The 16,129-nt window shown below is 38.2% G+C and overlaps 1 protein-coding gene across 1 annotated transcript in view; it reads left to right on the top strand.

Moving 5' to 3' along the window:
• The window catches only part of LOC116050427 (C-type lectin domain family 10 member A-like), a 66,271-nt gene that overhangs the window by 12,682 nt on the left and 37,460 nt on the right, over window positions 1-16,129 (top strand). The window contains exons 4-5 of the mRNA XM_036004177.1: window positions 5,171-5,223; window positions 5,290-5,308. Coding sequence (XP_035860070.1) covers window positions 5,171-5,223; window positions 5,290-5,308 — 72 coding nt within the window. The remainder of the gene's footprint in view (window positions 1-5,170; window positions 5,224-5,289; window positions 5,309-16,129) is intronic.

Here is a 16,129-nt window from a genome sequence, read left to right as displayed (position 1 = left end):
TCCCTTAACATGTCATCTCCTTGTCCCTCTTTCTTTGTCTATGTTTAGCCCCAACAGCTGTTTTGCTTTGTTCTTTTTCTTTTTCCATACTACTCTACTTCACTACTCGTACCTGCTCACTCACGGCGCCCACCCGCCGATATCGATATATTTTTGTATCGATAAAGCAACTATGCATATACCTCAAGGTTCAGTGAACTGATAATCATTTTTTGCTGCGGACAATTGATGCCCCAGTCATCAACATAGAGAGCATTATCTGCCACTGAGGAACTGTGTTTATGTCAGAGATTTGCAGTATCATGATTCTCTTTATTTAATTTTTTAGGAACTGGAGGAGAGGGCAGCCTGATAATGGTGGTGGAGATCCACAGTGGGGTGAAGAGGACTGTGCACAAGTTGGACCTACCACCACTGAGTGGAATGACCTGTCATGTGAATCTGTTATGTACTGGATCTGTGGAAAAAAAGCTTAACATAGGTGTATGTTTTGAGATCATACATTTGATAATTATTTTACAGTGTAAGCTCTGTGTGTGTGTGTGTGTGTGTGTGTGTGTGTGTGTGTGTGTGTGTGTGTGTGTGTGTGTGTGTGTGTGTAAAACAGGGTATCAGTGACACCTACTGGGTCAAATATGTATGGCAACACACATTAATGCCACATCAATCATCATGAATTAATTCATGTAGTACTCCATAAACTAAAACTGTACAAAATGCCCAAATGAAGCTAAATCACATTCAGAATTTAAAGTTAGTTTGAACTCATTCTACTCTGAAACCCTACATATCTACCCTAGATGTGTGACAATTCCTTTTTTTTAACTTTTCATCCAGATGACCTGATCTGTGTTTGATTTACTGTCTTGTGTCAATTTTCTCGTTTATGTTTTGTTCCTTTTAAAGTAGTTTAGTTTTCATATTATATCATATATTTTGTCAATCATACACAGAAAAGAAATCAAACCCGAACAGCCAAATCATCAATTCCAAGCCAAAAATCATTTCATATTCAAATTGAATTTGGTGCAGATAATCATTTCAGTATTTATCAACATTTGCTTTTTTAACCCTGGTTTTCACACCAATAAATAGTGTGAAAGGAGGAGATTGTGCCATGTTTGGTGACCAGTGCTGTACCTTCATACTGAACAACACTTCGCCGGATGGCTCTGTTACATGGGCCCTGCATGGCCTTAAGACACTGGCAGCTGAGATGCGGGAGCAAAATGGGGGAAATTTGGAGTGGGCTAATTGGTTGGACTGTTATTTGGGCAGATGGAAGGCCGTGATTTTGATGCATCCCGTGTATGCGGTCACTTATGGAGTTTGTATAACAACGGCCCTCACCAAAGAGGGTTAGGTGCCCCATCAGATGATTATCAAAAAATTCGATCAGGTTTATCAACCATTATCCCAAATTGATCTTGATGCGTATGAAAACACGGAAATTGACAATGGCCATGTGAGATATGCAGCGCCTAATTCCTCCAGCTATTATGATATTGCGCTAATAGAATGATTCCTTCCCAAGCAGGTGTCATCCACATTTATTCAGCATTATGTACAGTGGCTAACTTTAGAGATTTCCACAAGTGTCAAAATAATTGTAAACTGTGCTCCTTTTGCTCATGCCTCACGCTTACATGCTCATCAGTGATACTGATATAGCAAGCCTGAAATTCACACTGTGAACAGTGTGAAAAGAGGGATTGTAGAATAATGTTTTTAATATTTGCAGATAAATATAATAAGAATGTAAAAGGTTTCCATAAGAGACCAAGTGTGTTTTGGTGTATGCTTATTGCACAGAGTTGTGTGCTGTCATAGAGACGGTGGTTACAAGTTCTCCGGGCAAGGCACATCTGCATTCCCCGAACAAAGGAAACTCTGACGCACAGATTTAGCTTGAGCCATAACTATAGAGTAGTTAAAGGTCATGAGTCTCGAGCAAAGTACATTGAGTAATAATAACAGCTGAATCAGAAAATTGAATCAGAAACAGAATTGACCGCTTCGCGTGAGAGCAAATGAGGACGAGACATAACACAGTGGCCCCCACCCTGGCATGTGTTGGGTGAAGATAACAGTCCCTGTGCTGGAGAAGAAGAGGGGGCCCAAGAAAGAAAGTATAAGAGATGAGGGGAAGAATAGATCGGGGCTCACGAGGCTTGAAAGACGAGAGATGCGCGGACCGGCTCCGACTTATGTCTGTTGCTAGGGAAACTTAGTCTCTGCCATCTTTGTAATCCCACAGATCTGTGTTTTAATTTCGATGCTTGACTGATTAAACAAATGTATTTGACTTTATCTTATCGTCTTATTTGGCTCTTGCTTAGTATCAGTGTAATACCACTTTAACAAATGCACAGGGATATATAGGTCTTTTATTGGAGTCAGACACATTGTCCCCAAAGGGGGGACACAGAAGAGGTAATCCCCAACAACACCAACGATGAATTTAAGTCTTTTGACCCAAAACCTTCAACAAATCAGACAGGTAAGAATGTTCTGTCAGACAGAAATGCTGACAGACTGATCTGTATATTATCATCTAATTACTGTTGTATGATTGAGATTCCATGGAGCTGTTGTTCTCTGTCTGGGGCCGCTGAGTGTTTTCATGCTGGCTGTGCTCATCGGCCTCAGTGTCCACTGTGAGTCTAAAGTCACATGAACTTTTGAGCATTTTTTTTGCTCTGACAGATACAAGTCTCGATTTGGCATCCTGCCTTTGACTTTTCTTATTCTTTTACTTTCCTTAAAGCTCTTATCTGTTTTGAAAGCACCAAGGAATGAAAGGAATGAAAGGAAAGCACTTGTTTTGCAAACATATTTGTTACGAATATGAATTTAGCGAACTATACACACACATTCTTCACATCTCTAATTAAAAATGAATACCGTTTTGGGAAGAGGTCAAGAAAACCCTAAAGAATATTTTTGATTTCAAAAGACTCTGAAAATTGAAAATACTTTGGGTATTAACCTACAAGAACTGTTTTTTACTCTATTTTATTTTTCTTACTTTTTGGTCCGGTTTTGGCATTTCACAATTATTTATTAGATATTAATTTTCTTGTACATATATAAAAAAGGAAATGTGCAATAGACTTAAAACTGTTACCGATTATTTGGAAGAGGGTGAAAGAACATTGCAATAAAGTAATAAAAAAATAATAAGCACTTGTTTTGCAAATGATTATTTGCCATCCTGCATTTTCTGTGATGCTGTTCTTTTCTGACTTTTGTCTTTTCTTGTTTTTTAACTTTCTTTAAAGCTCTTTATCTGTTTTTAAAGCACCACGGAATACAATTAAACACTGACCTCAAGAAGCACTTGTTTTGTAAATATATTTGTTACGAATATGAATTTTTCCACCAATCATTTATACTCAACATTCAACTTTTAATATGGTCCTCAACCATTTTGGAATTCAGGTGTCATGTCAACATTTGTTCAGTATCAGCATATTTGCTGGAAGAGCGGATATTATTATAAAGACAACAACTATGGTTGTAAGTGTCATTTCTTTATAATGACAACTGCACTGGTTTATTCCACTGACTGGTTTATTCACTTTGTATTGATATATTTCATAGTCAAATTTAAACGAAAAAAAAAAAAAAATATTTGACTAAAAGATGCCAAAAAAAGAAAGAACTGTCCATGTCCCTTGATTTATTTTTCAGACCGTGACTTAGCACACGTTTCTGCTGCAGTTTTTCCCACTATCGAAGCCAACCTGACTGAGCATCTCCAGATCAGTGATGAGAAGCTGCCCTCCGTGTCTGAAGAAAGACCAGCTGAACTCCAGCCTCACTGAAATGGCTAAAGAGTTGGACAGGCTTCAGCGTCTGTCCAAACAGAGTAAGTGCTTGCCTGTGTGGGTTCTGCATGAAGGTCAAGAGTAAGGACCCACCACAGCATCATAGAACACCACGGTTATATGACACTTATATCCTCCTCTCAGCTCTGTACACTATATCTACGGTCACTGTGCCTGTTCCCAATAACTGTATTTCCACCTCTCAGTGTATTTAAACATTAAACTTAAAAATCCTAACTATAGAAGTAAATCTTTATGATCCTACCAAAATGTTGTAGGCTAATGTAGCATGTGAATCAGGACAAATAAATAATACTGATGGTTTCTTAAATGATGTCAAATAAAATGAAACAGGATGGCTGATTGGCCAATCAGTGAGCTAGCTGTCAATCAAAATCAGGGGATCAGAACTATGACCAAAATATGGGAAGTCATGAAATCATAACTATATTGTTCTTTAAATATTAACAAAAACTGTTTTTTTTTACTCCTACAACAATTCTGTTAACCTAAGAATGTTCAGTCAGACTGACTGATCTGTATTTTATAATCTGCTGTATGATCTGATTACTGTATGATTGCTTGTATTCGCTGGTCTTCTCTGTGTTTAGGTCCCAGGAGCTCAGAGAGGACGTTTCATGGAGCTGTTGTTCTGTATCTGGGGCTGCTGAGTGTTTTCCTGCTGGCTATGCTCATCAACCACTGTGAGTCTATGTAAATGCTTTGTAAATCATAAACAAACATACTTTGGATGGCTATTATAAAGTTGCAACTCATGCTTATAATAATCAGTTAAGTATACAGTAAATATGTGGTTTATAATTTATTAAGTACAATTTAATTTGACCCCATACATAATTTTTGGTTATCTATAATATAGATGATCTAAATAATGTTAGCCATGTTTAGCCATTAACAAGGTATTATAATCATCAGTTGCGACTTCATAAAAGCCATCCAAATAATGTTTATTGGCAGTTTACAAATAATTTCCTCAAGGTTTACAAATCATTTGGTAATCATCAACAAATGCTTTATATAATGTATAAAAGTTATTTGTGCAACAATTATCTGTTATAAAAACAAATTATAGATTTACAAATAATTATCACCATTAGCATCAAACTACTCTAAAAGATGTATGTGTTTTCCCTGGATGTGTGTGTTACTTTCTTTTCACTATTTAAGTGTGATTATCTTTCACAATCACAGGGCAAAATGAGGAAATGTAGTCTTGTGACATACATTAGACATGACGTGAATGCAGAAGGTGTTTTGTGTTTCTGAGAAATGTCTCTTGATTATTTCAGATCATGTGACATTACGTGGATCAGCTGCAGAGCTCTCCACTATCAAAGCCAACCTGACTGAGCGTCTCCAGGCCAGTGATGACAAGCTGTCCTCCCTGACTGAAGAGAGAGACCGGCTGAACTCCAGCCTCACTGAAATGTCTAAAGAGTTGGACAGGCTTAAACAGAGTGAGTGCTTGCGTCTGGTATTTAGATTTACTTTCCGTAACATTTTTACTCAGTCACCCTGCATTGTGATAAGATTTAGTGATTATGTGTTTTGAAATCAATTCTTTGAGGGACAGGAAGCCAGTGCAAAGACTTCAGAACTGGGGTGATGTGATCCACTTTCTTGGTCTTAGTGAGGACTCGAGCAGCAGCGTTCTGAATCAGCTGCAGCTGTCTGATTGATTTTTTAGGGAGACTTGTAAAGACACCGTTACAGTAGTCAAGTCTACTGAAGATAAAAGCATGGACAAGTTTTTCCAAATCCTGCTGAGACATTAAGTAAGTAAGATGTATTCTTAAAGTGTAACTGCTAATGTGAGTTGCTCAAAACCTTTGTTTTTAGTAAACTCTGGGTACACAAACAATGTTGTGCTTTCGTTAAGGTGTAGAGCCCCTGGTGATACTTCGAGCAAAGTTTCATGTTGTGTCGAGCCTTCTTAGTGTTTTAAAAATAGCTATTTGGAGGCTAGCATAAAAGTGCCCCTAGCACTCCCATTCAAAAGGCCATTTGACCGAAAAACTAGAATACTGTAAATCTTAAAAGTGGCGATTCCATCCTAAATATGCTTTTAAACGAAAGTTTGACTCAGGTACATTCACAAAAAGACCCTAGGTTGCATTTTGGCGAGAGTTACGCTTTAAGGTGATAATAGGCTGACTTTGTAATTGTCTTAATGTGGCTGTTGAAATTCAGGTCTGAGCCAATGACTACACCAAGATTTCTGGCTTTGTCTGTTGTTTTTAACATTGTCGATTGAAGCTGAGCGCTCACTTTTAATCGTTGCTCTTTTGCTCCAAAAACAACCACCTCAGTTTTTTCTTCATTTAATTTAAGAAAGTTCTGGCACATCCAATCATTAATTTGTTCAATGCACTAGAGAGAAGACACACCAGCCCGATAATCGGCCGTCGGACCGTCTGGCGAGGTCGGTGACTCGAGTCTGTTCGGTGTGTCCTGTGCCGTCGGCCGTCCGAGAAGCCGTCGGCATTCATTTGGGCCGACCCGACATGTTCAGTCGGGAGACAGGGCAGTCGGGACTCGCCCGGAAATGGGGAGCGGATGAGCCGCTCAAAATCTAACGAAAATCTTTTAAATTGACCTTTGTCAATCTGAAATGAAGACAGATTCAGCAACTGCACGGCCTATTTCTCGCTTAAAATGTTTTCAGAAACACGTTTCGGTGAACTATTTTAGTACAATATGAGATCGTATTCTGAACAAGCCGCCATGACAGTCTGGCTGTGAATTTCCGGAGAAAAAAGAACCACGTGACGCGTTCGTCCAATCAGCTGCCGGTTTTCATTTTCTGGGAAATAATGGACTGTTAATGGAAACAATACAGAGCAGCACTGCCTGCTGCTATGGAGACGTATTATGTTTCGCGCAGAGCGTACGCTCAAGTCGGCGTCGCCTCAGTGTGTTCTGAGGCATTTTTTGGACCTCGGGACCCGACTGATCAGTCCGACTGCCTTTTCTGCCGACGGTCGGCCCGTCTGGTTGGTGTGTCAGGGCCTTTACTCAGTTTTTGTATTGGACTATAGTCCCCTGGCGATAAGTTATGTAAATTTGTGTATCGTCCGCAAAACTATGGTAACTTATTTTGTTGTTTTCCATAATCTGAGCCAGTGGAAGCATGTAGATGTTAAACAGAAGAGGCCCCAGAATGGAGCCTTGGTGAACTCTGCACGTCAGATTTATTTGCTCAGATGCATAATTACCTATAGACACAAAGTAGTCCCTATTCTTTAAGTAGGATTCAAACCAGTTTAGTACTGTTCCACAAAGTCCAACCCAGTTTTCCAATCAGTCTAGTAATATGTCATGGTCGATCGTGTCAAATGCAGCACTGAGATCAAGTAATATTAAGACTGAAATTTTGCCACTGTCTGTGTTTAAGTTGATGTCATTTAAGACTTTAACAAGAGCCGTCTCAGTGCTGTGGTGTGGTCGAAAACCTGACTGGAAGGCGTCAAAACTCTTGTTTATTGACAAGAAAGGATGGAGTTGTGGAAAAACCGCTTCTTCAATGATTTTACTTAAAAATGGAAGGTTTGATATCGGCCTATAATTGCTTATTAGTGACGTGTCTGGACTGTTCTTTTTTAAGAGTGGCTTGATGACTGAAGTTTTCAGGGCCTGTGGGAAGATACCTGAGAGAAGAGACGTGTTTACAATCTGTAGAACATCTGAAGCCAAACAATTTGAAACATTTTTGACAAAGCCCGTTGGTAGAATATCAAGGCAGCAGGACGAGGTTTTCAGATGTTGTATAATGTCCTCCAGGTCTTTATGGTTGATCGTATAAAATTGCGTCATATTGGAATTTGTTTTGCCTGGACACTCTGACAACACATATCCTTTACATGATATGGAGGAACTGACTGCTTGTCTAATTTTCTGAATTTTGTCACTGAAGAAGGAGACAAATTCATTGCAGCTTTTGGTGGATAAAAGTTCAGATGCTACTGGTACTGGAGGGTTTGTTAACCTATCAAAAGTAGCAAACAAAGCACATGAATTATTATTGTTTCTGGCGATAATGTTCTGCATAAAGGTCAGGAGTAAGGACCCACCACAGTATCATGTATAGAACACTATAACACCATTATACAGTATGACACTGTTATATCCTACTCTCAACTCAACCTCTCAGTTTATTTAAACATGACATTATTTGTATTGAATGCACCTTTTCCATGTAGAACTTCTACATGGAAACATATTAGCATTTATTTTATTGCCAAAATGTTTTTAATGTGGCAACTGTCTCTGTGTGAAGTTACATAAACAGTTGTACGATACGGCTATAAGTCCTAACTTCCAATGTGAACAGATTTCTTTAGTTAAACCTCCCCCTAAAATCATTGAGAAGTACTACATTTAAAGCTGCAGGAGGTAGATATGTAGATAGGTAGATAAAATAAAAACGCCAGAATTTGAAGAAGAGTGACAACTCTTTCTGCAGCCCTCTTATGGTTAATCTGATAAGATCCAATAATTGGACTTATAGTAGAGTGTGAGGAGTCATTGCATACCCTTTAAATGAGGCAGAGTGAGGGGAGTTCAAAGTTGCTTATTGTTCACATGTATAACAATACAGATATGTAGACATTGGCAGTAAAAGTGCTCATTAAATCTGTATTAAAAGAAAATCACGCAAGTAAAAAATGAGAATTTGACAGGAAATAGTGCAGAAGTTAAAATATAAAGAGAAAATATAACATACACTATACAATATAAAATAATATAGACAGTAACTGCAGAATGTATTTATGGAAAGTTAGTCTGGCTCAATAGATGTACATTGTTGGGATGAAGCCCCTCCCTTTCCCTCTCAGCTATGAGGTCTTACCGCCGCCTGGGATGGTTGTGATTGGTTTAAAGAAATACAAACAAGCATGAGCGTTTTTCCCCCTATCCCAGAATAGATATAGGCGGTGTAGCCAGACCTTACTCCAGCACTGACACATTGTAGTGAAGAATAGGAATGTAGTAAATGTATATGCGTAATCAGAAGTAATTTATATACACATCCATTAGGGGTGGCACGGTTCACAAAACCCACGGTTCGGTTCGTATCTCGGTTTTAGGGTCACATCTTTCGGTTCTGTATGGTTCTTGTTATTTTTTTCTTTTAATCTTTAACACTCCAGAAATATACTTCAACATATGATATTTAGCTTAATTATCCACAATGTAGGATACAGTATTAAAAAATAGTTATATCATGTACAAACTGCATTTAACTTGACTTTAAGCACATTATTGGGACCATCTCTGAGTAAAGCTAGGTGAGATTTTGATACAGCAAGAGGGAAGACATTGATTTCAACATGCTTTTCATTTATTTGGCAAAAAAAAGAGAATGTGTATTGCCATCTACAGGAACTTATGTGCCTTTTTAGCACACGAAGATTGAAATATTACAGCATATCAATTGAAATAACTTGCATTTATCAAACTGCCAACTTCAGTGTAGCTCTTACAAAAATGGTATCCTTTAAAAGAAAAAGAGAGGAACTCTTAAAGCTCCGTCTTTTGAATAGGTCAGAATACGTTAAACATAAAAAAAGTTTAGATTTTCTTTTGTATAGTTCTTTAAAAATAAAAAGGAAACTTGTTTTGGGGAGAATAAAATTACTCTAGGCTGAGCTTTCCTAGTAACCTTACCAAAAAGGCTCAGGATGCTGCAAATGTTGGTATAATATGAAAATGGCTGGTGGATTTAAGACAAAAAATTATAATTTATGAATTAATCAAATTTGAACATGTTTGTCAGTGGCTTGTTGATCTTTACATTGTTAGTTAATTTCCTATCCTGGCCTGGGCTGGGACACACATTTATACGGCTTGATAAAGTACTTATTGGACTTTAACTTATCATTGCACTTACAATAACGAGCGTAGCTGTCCTCAATTTAGGTCATCTTGTACGTCTCATCTCCGTTTTTTCCTGCATCCACCATGTGTGATTGTGTGTGTTTGTGTGTGTGCGCGTGCTTCAGTTGCGGGGGGAACTGAGCAGCCCCGCCCGCTGCAGAGAGCCGACAGGATTGAAACAGCAGCCGCTTCAGCGGCTTTAGAGTGAAAAAACGCACACCTCTACTTTCGCGTGAAAGGGAAACACCCTGTCTGAGGTCACATACGGGCAACTGACAGGCACGAGGCTACATTGCGCATGCGAGCAGCCGAACGGTTCGGATGTTTTTTCATGAACCGTGCCATCCCTAACATCCATCTCTACAGAGATGTTAACAGGTAGAAAAACAGAAAGTAAAGGTATATAAAGGTAAAGTTGCAGTGGCAAAATGATGAGCTCAAGAGTTCAGCAGTCTAAGCAGGAAGTCTCACAGCCCACAATGTCTCTAAACTAGAAGGACATAAGTCTTTCTGGGTCGGATTTATAGCTTTTATTTGATGCATTTTACAGAGAAAATGTGTCCTGCAGGATGGAGGATGTTTAGTTGTACCTGTTATTACCTCTCCACAACGTCTGGTTCTTGGGAAAAAGGCAGACAAGACTGCAGAGACAAAGGAGCAGATCTAGTGATCATAGACAGCTATGAGGAACAGGTGTGTTACTTTTTTTGTGGACTTTTTCCTTATCTGAATCAGGGTCTTAATATAGAGATTGTTGTATATAGATTGTAAAGCCATCTGTTTGAATCCTAATTTCCACAAAAATATATATTTCAAGACCTTAATAAAAGGTCAGATACACAACTTATAGAAATGCAGACAGAACACAAAGACAAAGGGCATTATTTAATGGATCAATAAAGTTTTACACATGCTGTTTCACATTAAACATTTAAAAAAAAAAATTAACAAAAAGAATGAAGTATTTTCAAAAATGCAATGGTTTTGCTTATTTACTTCAGAAGACACAATGGTGGAATGCAGCATATACTGCGCCTGGCAGCAGAATGGCTTTTTAGATAACATTCTTTTACTTATTTATATTTATAGAGTATTTCCATTTTGTGACTACATTTTTTAGACAAATGTTGTACTTAAAACAAAACAACAAAACTACTAGTTACTTTGCATATTCAGATTAGTAATACAACGTTTAATACATTAAACAACCCATCAGTATATATACTAATTAAAATCAGCTCCACCTTTACCAGCTGTAACATTAAAATAATAAACACATTAATGCGTTTATAATTAAAATCCAATAATATAATATTATTCTGAAATGGGCCATTATGCAAAAAGAGTACTTTTACTTTTGGTACTTTAAGTTTTAATGCTTATACATACGTACCATTATTTAAGTAAAATGTTGAATGCAGGACTTTTACTTGTAACAGAGTATTTCTACACTGTAGTAATGCTACTTTTACAAGTAAAATATCTGAATACTAATGGTCATGCCTGTTTTATTGTACATACTTTTTATTTTGGAATGTATTTTATATGTTCGTTTTATCTTTATTTATCTTTTATTTAATGGGTATTCATGCCCTCACATCTTTTGTTATGTATTTTTACTATAGGTTTGATATATATTTAATTGATACAGAAGTGGACAAAAACATCTGAAATAATATTTACTGTGTGTCAGCTATAATGATTAGATTACAATAGCAGTATGGTTGGTATTTAACATAAATCTTATCGGATTGTTCAGATGACTCCCTGTAAACTGCATTTATAATATGTTTAAAACTAAGATATAGAAACCTTTATATCTTTCTTTTATCTTTAACAGAAATGTCTCACTAAAATGATCAGGGAAAACACTTGGATTGGTTTGAATGACAGAGACAACAAGGACATCTGGAAATGGATTGATGGAACTTCACTGACTGTGGCGTAACACATGAAGTACTTTAGATAAATTTAGACACATATACATGTATTGCTGTATAGTACCAGTTTGTTTAAAGAATTATTATCAGAATCAGACTGAACTGAATTTCAAACATTTCTTGCAAGCTTAGCTGCTCTACATGGAGAAATAAACGTATTGGTCGGTAGCCATAAATACCCTTTTTTAGTTTACTAGAAAAACTTAAAGGTATAATATGCCATATTTTACTAAAAAAACAATGTATAGACTTATACAAAAATCATCTCTCTCAAATTTCAAATATGACCCACTGTGTGTGTGTGGTGGTGTCTGTATCTGCAGAGGCCCTGCTCTCTGCCTGTATTTTATCTTTTATGTTTATTTGGGCCCCGTGAGGGTGTGTGACCCCCACCCAAGAACAGCCTCTGCTTTGCACCTCAGCGTCTCATACCAACACACAAGTGTAACCGACAAAGACAGATTAACCTACAGCGTGTGTGTGTGTGTGTGTGTGTGTGTGTGTGCACTTTAGAAACATAACTGCCGTGAAAGCGTGATAGCATCTTCCTCTGAGTCACTGTTTTGTTCTGCACTCCCTTTCTTCATCTACTCTCAAGCTTGTTTGACGCACCACTCTCTTAACCAACTTTGATCACTGTGTGTTTAATAACAGTAAGCAATATTTACTTTATATTATAATAATAATGTTTTTTTTTTGGATACTTTAGAATCCTCTGAAAATGTACTTCAACCTGGACCTCATTTTTGTGTGTAAGTAACTGGTAGGCACAACTATGTTTGAAAATTGGTCCAGTATTAAGCATGAACGCTGCAATGTAACTCTATGGGGCAAATGTTCAGCATCAGTTTGGTCCACCTAAAGTGCCGTTTTGCCACTGAAAGGCTCAAATTATTATTCTGTGTCTGATAACATTATGGAAAGGATCCCTACAAAGATAAACCTTTTTAAAACCTCTTTGAGACCTTTCTGTTTAACCAGAAACAGCTGTGATGTCGCTTGTGCTAAACCCACCAGACTCCATTTAAAAAAACAATACTTTTAGCGTGGATAGAGCCAACATATTTTCACATGTAAATCGGTAAACTATGTATTTATTTCAACCAAAACTAGAATTGTGATCGTTGGAAAAGTGGGAGGATGACCCAACACAGCTTTTAATAGTTTTATTTTGTGAATGAAGTGTATTTTATGATGTTAAAATTATTGTTTATTTACATGGACACATGGATACATGGAATACTGGTGGGTTTAGCGAACACATTTTCACAGATGTTTTTATGTTTAAACGTACAATATATAACTTTTTGCCACTAGAGGTCTCTCAACCAAAACTATAGATTGTAAACACGGACTTTTGATGACGTTGGGATGTTGCGTGGAATTATGGGAGTTGTAGTTTTTATTGTTAAACACCATTGCTGGTTAGAACATCTGTTCATGGACAGGTGTACCCATTCAAGTTTATTCACGTTACGTTTAGTTACGTTTATTCAGGTTTATTCATGTCATTCTAATAAAATAGCTGCATTTTCCCCAACATAAATGTTTTTCTTGATTCGATCTGTATTGGTAGCTGACCAGTTAGCTAGTGAGCCAGCAAGCTAACATTAGGCAGCACCTAAAACCACACTATCACAAATATTTCACATGTCAATGTCACCTTTAGGATGGTTTCAACACCGGGTGTACGGGGTTTGTTGTAACGCTAGCTAGCTACTCAACGAGGCTGAGAGACGGGTGTGGGTGGGCATTGCCGAGGGAATCTCCGAGACGGCGAGAACGTTCGATGGCCGTTGTGCAGCAGTAGAACATCTCCAAGCTGCCCAGAATGATGTCCCCCTTCACTTTTCTGTAATCTTAACTATTCGTTTTGGTGCTTAAACCACCTTTTGTTGGGTTAATTTAGCTAACTGTAAAGACAGCTAAACGCAAAGGGGGGAGAAATTCGGCAGGGAGGAGATGCCTGGGTCGATACGGTCTGTTTCCTGAGGCATCATTAAACTGCCGTTACCGTCGTAAGCACCCAGCACTAGAGTTACGTGCTGGCCAGGTAAGGATTGCTGTAATCAGTGGTGTAGTGGTCCCTGGAGAAGTGGGTATACTCTCAGTTTTCACCTTTTTTTTTTTTTTTTTTTTTTTTTTTTAAAGTAGTCCAGAAAAAAAGCCCTGTTTTAGAAACAGTGACATGTAAGACTATGATTTAGTTTACCCAAAAATCTGTCATTTCTACTTGCTCACTATTATAAAATGATCATGACTTGATTAGGAGCAGTTTGTAGTTACTACTGGTCACACAAGCAGCCTGGATGAATGTAAAATGTATTTATCATGAGGCAAACATGGTGTTATCTCTTCTCCTCTAAATGTGCAGTCATATTGCCACTGGCAATTTGCCAGTAGTTTAAAATAACGATTCATTTGGAAACCACCTTAAAACTTACCTCAGAATTATGTCTTCCATCAACTGGGGTGGCACACCGCCGCTTGTGTTATTTCTTCAGCTGTTGTTTGGTCTGCTGCCGTTATCGTAGTCAAGTAGCACCGGCACCTGAGGTTTTTGTTTTTGTTTTTTTTCACTGGCACCTGAGGTATTAGCGATATTTTCCTCGGGATGACCCGCCCTACTCTGCCTCTGATTGGCTCATCAGTCCTCATGCCTAAAGTTAACCAATCTAATCAGTGAAAGCAGCGAGTACCAGCCAATTAGAGGCAGAGGAGGGTGGGTCATGGCTTCACTATCCTTGAGGAAAAAATGGGCAATCTGGCTCACAGATATTACTGAATGGTGCGCATCAGGGGGGATTTAGAAGTGGGTATACGCAATGCTGACTGAAAAATAAGTAGGTATATGCCGTATACCAGCGTATACCCTGGACTACACCACTGGCTGTAATGATATAGGCTGGCTGTTGGCTGGCTAGGGGCTAATGGTAACTAGCTATTGCTACATGTCCCAGGAATGTTGTCAGCTCTCATCCCGAATGAAGTCTCTTTGCGCGGGGGAGTGAGGCAGACAGACCGGGGTGTGCTAGCTGGCTAAATTAGCATTAGATTAGTTGTCTGTTATGGTTTGGACATTTCTGTTGCCTGGTTTTGTATATTTCGGTTGCCTGTATTATTATTTCTGTATGTTCCCTGTGTTTGTATATTCTGTATATTTCTGTATAGTTATCTCCTTGTTTATTGTGTATTTTTTGGTTAATTCCTGTGTTCTCTGTTGTGTTGTGTCAAGTTTCTGTGTTTAGTTGATTTCATGTTTTGTCAGTTGTTCCCGTTTCCTGTTTTATTTTGGTAGTCTGGTTTTCTGTCTTGTCTTGTCCAATTTACTTCCCTTGTTTTCCCGCCTGTGTGATTGTCTGATGTGCTCCACCTGTTCCCCACCCCTGGTGTCACCTGTCTTGTGTCTTCTCGTTACTTTCCTTTGTCTGGTGTCAGATTGTTTTGTGTCCTTGTTCCGTCAGCTTGTATCCGTTTGTGTCCAGGTCCTGTGTGTTTGTGTATTTTGCATCCCTGCCAGTTCTTGACTCTTTGTGTTTTTTCTGCTTTTTGGATCCTTTGTATCCTGCCTTTTGTTAATTAAATCTTCGAGTACAACCTTCTCCTGCCTGCCTGCCTCATCTCTGCGTTTGAGTCCACTATTCCCTGCCTCCACACAACAGTTGTCTATCTATAGCAGGGGTCACCAACCTTTTTGAAACTGAGAGCTACTTCATGGGTACTGAGTCATACGAAGGGCTACCAGTTTGATACACTCTTCTGAAATAACAAATTTGCTCAGTTTGCCTTTAGTTGTATATGATTATTAATGATTAATGATACTCATCTATGTGAAGACACTGATCACGTTAATGATTTCTCATTATCAATAATTATCAACAATGACTTAACAAGGTGGGAAACAGATAATATCAATATTCAGTTTTCATTTTTAGAACAAGCCTGAGGGCTACTCATGTGGTCCTTGGGGGCTACCTGGTGCCCGCGGGCACTGTGTTGGTGACCCCTGATCACATGAGTGATCATCTCCCTGCTCTCACTCCTACTCCTCATTCTGCTGCTTTTGTAAACAATAAATATAAATGATTATATTTTTAACGTTAACGTTACTGGTGAACTCATTCGTGGGTTAGCCCAGTGCTGCTTTTATCCATGGTCAAAACAATCATACTACTAATAACTTTTTGAACATGTTGAACGATGTTGTAACCCTATAATGTTATCCACCAAGCATTAGCATTAACGTTAGCTACTTGTCAACCAGCACATTGTAGTAATGTAAAGCTGGATCAATATTGATAAGTATCAATAAATAAGATCTCTGCTGTATTACTGTGTTGCAAAGTGGCATGTAATTAATCACAAAATGATGCCTTGTGGCAGAAAAAGCAGTATTACGGTTACGAGTATTTTTTTCTGTGACATTGTATGATTTACAATTACTCTCGAATGTATCATCTG

The sequence above is a fragment of the Sander lucioperca genome, chromosome 8, assembly GCF_008315115.2.
Source record: "Sander lucioperca isolate FBNREF2018 chromosome 8, SLUC_FBN_1.2, whole genome shotgun sequence".
NCBI classification, from domain to species: Eukaryota; Metazoa; Chordata; class Actinopteri; order Perciformes; family Percidae; genus Sander; species Sander lucioperca.
Note: the sequence above shows the minus strand (reverse complement) of the source record. Positions and strands in the feature narration are given on the sequence as shown.